At 35.9% G+C, this 3,749-nt stretch overlaps 2 protein-coding genes across 4 annotated transcripts in view; both read left to right on the plus strand.

Annotated features, from left to right (window-relative positions):
* The window catches only part of nmnat1 (nicotinamide nucleotide adenylyltransferase 1), a 7,970-nt gene extending 7,463 nt beyond the window's left edge, over positions 1–507 (plus strand). Inside the window, exon 8 of the mRNA XM_014015735.1 lies at positions 24–507. Coding sequence (XP_013871189.1) covers positions 24–83 — 60 coding nt within the window. The 3' untranslated portion in view covers positions 84–507. The remainder of the gene's footprint in view (positions 1–23) is intronic.
* A 307-nt stretch (positions 508–814) lies between these two features.
* ube4b (ubiquitination factor E4B, UFD2 homolog (S. cerevisiae)) overlaps positions 815–3,749 on the plus strand; it is a 16,492-nt gene continuing 13,557 nt past the window's right edge. For 2 of the 3 annotated variants that reach the window (XM_014015761.1, XM_014015762.1), the window contains exons 1-2: positions 815–1,092; positions 3,109–3,325. In XM_014015761.1, the coding sequence (XP_013871215.1) occupies positions 1,069–1,092; positions 3,109–3,325 (241 nt within the window). In that variant the 5' untranslated portion in view covers positions 815–1,068. The remainder of the gene's footprint in view (positions 1,093–3,108; positions 3,326–3,749) is intronic. The other variant, XM_014015763.1, reaches the window with a different exon arrangement.

A 3,749-nucleotide genomic window follows, 5' to 3' on the forward strand; every position in this document is an offset into this window, starting at 1 on the left:
ATTTATTTGACTTCTTTCATCAGGAGTTGTACTGTGAAGGAGAGGTCTGCAAGCAAGTGTTTAAAAAGAGTGCAAACGAGTGAACAAGGGATGGTTATTTTAACCTAAAAAGCCTCTGTGATGAAGGGTCAAACGGATTATGGTTATTCCTGTGGAAGAAACTCATTGGAACTCTGTTTTTTTCCTTTACTCTTCTTTTTTTGTCAGCAGGAGAAATGTGTCCCTCTGAGTATGGACTTTGCCCACAAGGTGGCCTCTCTGCATTAGTTTTGCTGCTGGTTTGGTGGTGCTGGCACCAAGAAAACCAAAAGCGAACTGTTATTTTGGTTTTGTTCTAAACTATAAGGGTTATATGTAGGCAAAGTCCAACAGCTTGTACTGTCCTTCTCGTTTAATTATGCAATTTGTAAAGTTGTCATAAATTACAAGCACAAATGTCTAAGATGTTTTGAAAACATTTTTGTAATGTGTTCTTGTTTTTATCAAATAAACTGTGTTTAAATTAAATCTAGAGTCTGCAATCTGTGTTTGATAGTATGTTGCATGATTAACCTGAAATCTGTCTGGTTATGTGCATTCAGTTTAATAAACAACTGCAGAATGACTTTTTTCTGTTTTTATGATGAAATAAAACAAAAACATACAGAATTTACACAAGAAGTTAAACAGACATTATAATGCATTAGTAAACTAAGAAATCATTCAAAGATTCCCGTGAAAAATACACAAATTAAAGCACAAACGTGGCGACGTCACGCACTTCTCTTCTGCTTCCTGCAGTCACGTGACGTAGTGTAGAACCAAAATGGCCGTTGTTGTAAATTGACGTATATAATAAGCTCGCTACTTTTCTTTTTGTTTGAATCTTGGCAAAAAAAGAAAAGACACCAAACGCGAGGCGGTTCGGAAGCTCTGTCCTTTGCCATTATTCCCGTATCGGTGTCCCAGTTTTTATCTAAAGGACAATCCAGACTGACACCCATCCGCTGAACGAGTTAAACTATGCATATTGTGGCTGGCACACCGAAGCAACTGAAAGTGAAATAGCTAGCTAACTTAGCTGCGGTGATGGAGGAGTTGAGCGCAGATGAGGTAAGGTGACAATAGAAAAAATGCACAAAGTTAGTCCAAAGCATAACTTAATTTGACTGACGTTTCCGTTTTCAATTCGAAAATGTCCTCCTGTAAGCTTTGCGTGGTCTACTAGCTGAGTTGCTTAAGAGAAAGGTAGCATGAGCTGCTAGCCCAATTTATAATGGAAGAAATCAATTGGCGACAAAATCCCGCTGTTATTTCAAATCTAGGACACATTTTTACGCATATGCCRGTTTAATCCACAGTATTAGAATTTAGCACAGTTACTCATTATGAAGAGGGGATGATTAAGAAGTCACACGGGGGTCTTTTTTCTAATAGTCATTTAGCCGGGGAGCTTTGTGCTAATAAGCTAACGTCAAGCCAAAGTCAATAAGCTCTGAATAGACGTATGTTTTTTTTTTTAGATTCAGATCAGCTGAAGTTAAGAAAATTTAGTTTCTCTTTATCGTCTGTGGTATCGTTACTTGTGTTTATTATTGTGCAAGTGAATGACTTTGTAAGAAAATATATTGTACATGTTTTTGCGGTTTRTGTGACTGTCGCTAATGTTGTTTTGTTAACGTCAACATCAGCTTATTACGAAACGACTCCGCAGAAAAGACTCGACCTACAGCTACCGAGAGGAACCCCTGAAGTTCAGATACTGTCGTGCTACAAATAAAMCTTTTGTTACCTCGCATATTTGCTGCTAGAATAGCACTTAGCTTAGTTTGCATGAATTTAGTACAACTGATGTCCTGCATCGGATTGTGTTTGAATTGTTTTATAATTTATATAACTACATGTTGTAAAATACAGTTTAATTTATTACAAATTAAACATGGTGACAAAATAAATAAAAAAATCACATTTTACTCTAACTCACCCAAAACTCCCAGTTAACTCATATTTACATCATAGTTTCTGGGACCCCAGTTTGAGAACCTCTGATCTAGACAATAGTTGGATTTGTTAAAATTGGTTTAAATGTATAACTGTACGCAGGATGATCTAATAAACTAAGATAAAAATGTTGTTTACTTGTCTAGTGTCAAGTCTGGTGTGTACTTGTCAAGGTTGCACCATTTGGAAAGCACGAAGTTGAGCTCCCACAGGCTGTTATAAAATAAAAATGCAGCCATAAAAGCAGACTTTATGGCACCATGGTTTTATTTATTTTTAAAAAAAATAATTTCTGAGAAATTTATTAGCGACAGTACAGAGATTCGTATCATCAAGTTGGTATTCATACTCTGAAAAAAACTCACCAAATGTAGGCTCAGTTGTGAAAATATAACAAACTTGACAAATTGAGTCAAATGAAACGGTATTTTTCAATAGCAGTGATCTTTCTCATTAAGTATTGTGATGTTAATTTGTACCGGTATACTGTATATTTTCCAAACGCAAATAACTTTAAGCTGTTGCGCAACTGTTTTGAGCACAATTTTCTTTTTTTGTATCCTTTGAGTTCTAGACGTGYTGGTACAATTCTAAAGCGAATAAAAATTAAACTTCAGAAGAGTTGTTTTGAACAGCGCTTGAACATTTTCAAAATCTAATATTCTTTAGCTTGTAGAGGTTTTCACCTTTTCAACGAGATGCAATGTAAAATGTGGTCATTCATATTAACATATTAATATGTAACATATTCAAATTGTAGTCCAAAGGTTTTAATATGTTCTTGGCAAGACAAGAAAGATAATTTCCCTTTCCATCTCTTCAGTTACACAAGTGACAAAAAGCACTTGATGATAAAATGTTATCATTTTTATTCTTCCTTATGGTTTGAAAAAATGTATTAGTTTATTGTAATAAATTATGTTTAAAAGTTATGTTTCATTTAGTAATTCAATTCAATCAACATTTTGGAACTATTAAACCTCTTTGCTAAAAGTTATTACTACAGATAAACTTAAAACCCTTTAACACTTGGATGCTCATGTGTAATGCAGATTCCAGAATTTCCATGGATTTTTCTTTTATTCTCACCCAGCACTTTGACTGAATATGCACATTTTAACATTTAAGATTCGCAGACGGCGACTGGCACGACTGGCAGGAGGACAGACATCACAGCCCAGCACCCCTCTTAGCACACCCCTCACGTCCCCACAGAGAGAGACTCCACCTGGACCCCTCCCTGGACCCTCAGGTGTTTCACTCCAACCTGTACCTTCTGCTTCTCAATCATTGGGGCTCAATGTCCACATTGGTACCCCTGCCACTTCCCCTATGGGCACCTCCGGTAAGACATCAGTATCTACTGGCTGTAGGACGCTAACAAGCTTTATTCAAATAATTATTAATAATTATTTTATTGATAAATTAGCATATATACAGCGGGTAAAATAAGTATTGAACATGTCACCATTTTTCTTAGTAAATATTTTACTAGAGGTGCTAATGACATGAAATTTTCACCAGATGTCGGTAATAACCCAAGTGATCCATACATACAAAGAAATCAAACCATAAATGTCCAGAAATGAAGTTATTTGTAATAATGTGGAATGGCACAGGGAAAAAGTATTGAACACGCTTACTGAAATTTATCTACTGCTTTGTACAAAAACCTCTGTCAATGATGGCTTCAATACACCTCCTGTATGGAGAAACTAGTGGCATGCATTGCTCAGGTGTGATTTTGGCCCATTCTTCCACACAAACAG

Source organism: Austrofundulus limnaeus, unplaced genomic scaffold (genome assembly GCF_001266775.1).
Source record: "Austrofundulus limnaeus strain Quisiro unplaced genomic scaffold, Austrofundulus_limnaeus-1.0 Scaffold134, whole genome shotgun sequence".
Lineage (NCBI taxonomy): Eukaryota > Metazoa > Chordata > Actinopteri > Cyprinodontiformes > Rivulidae > Austrofundulus > Austrofundulus limnaeus.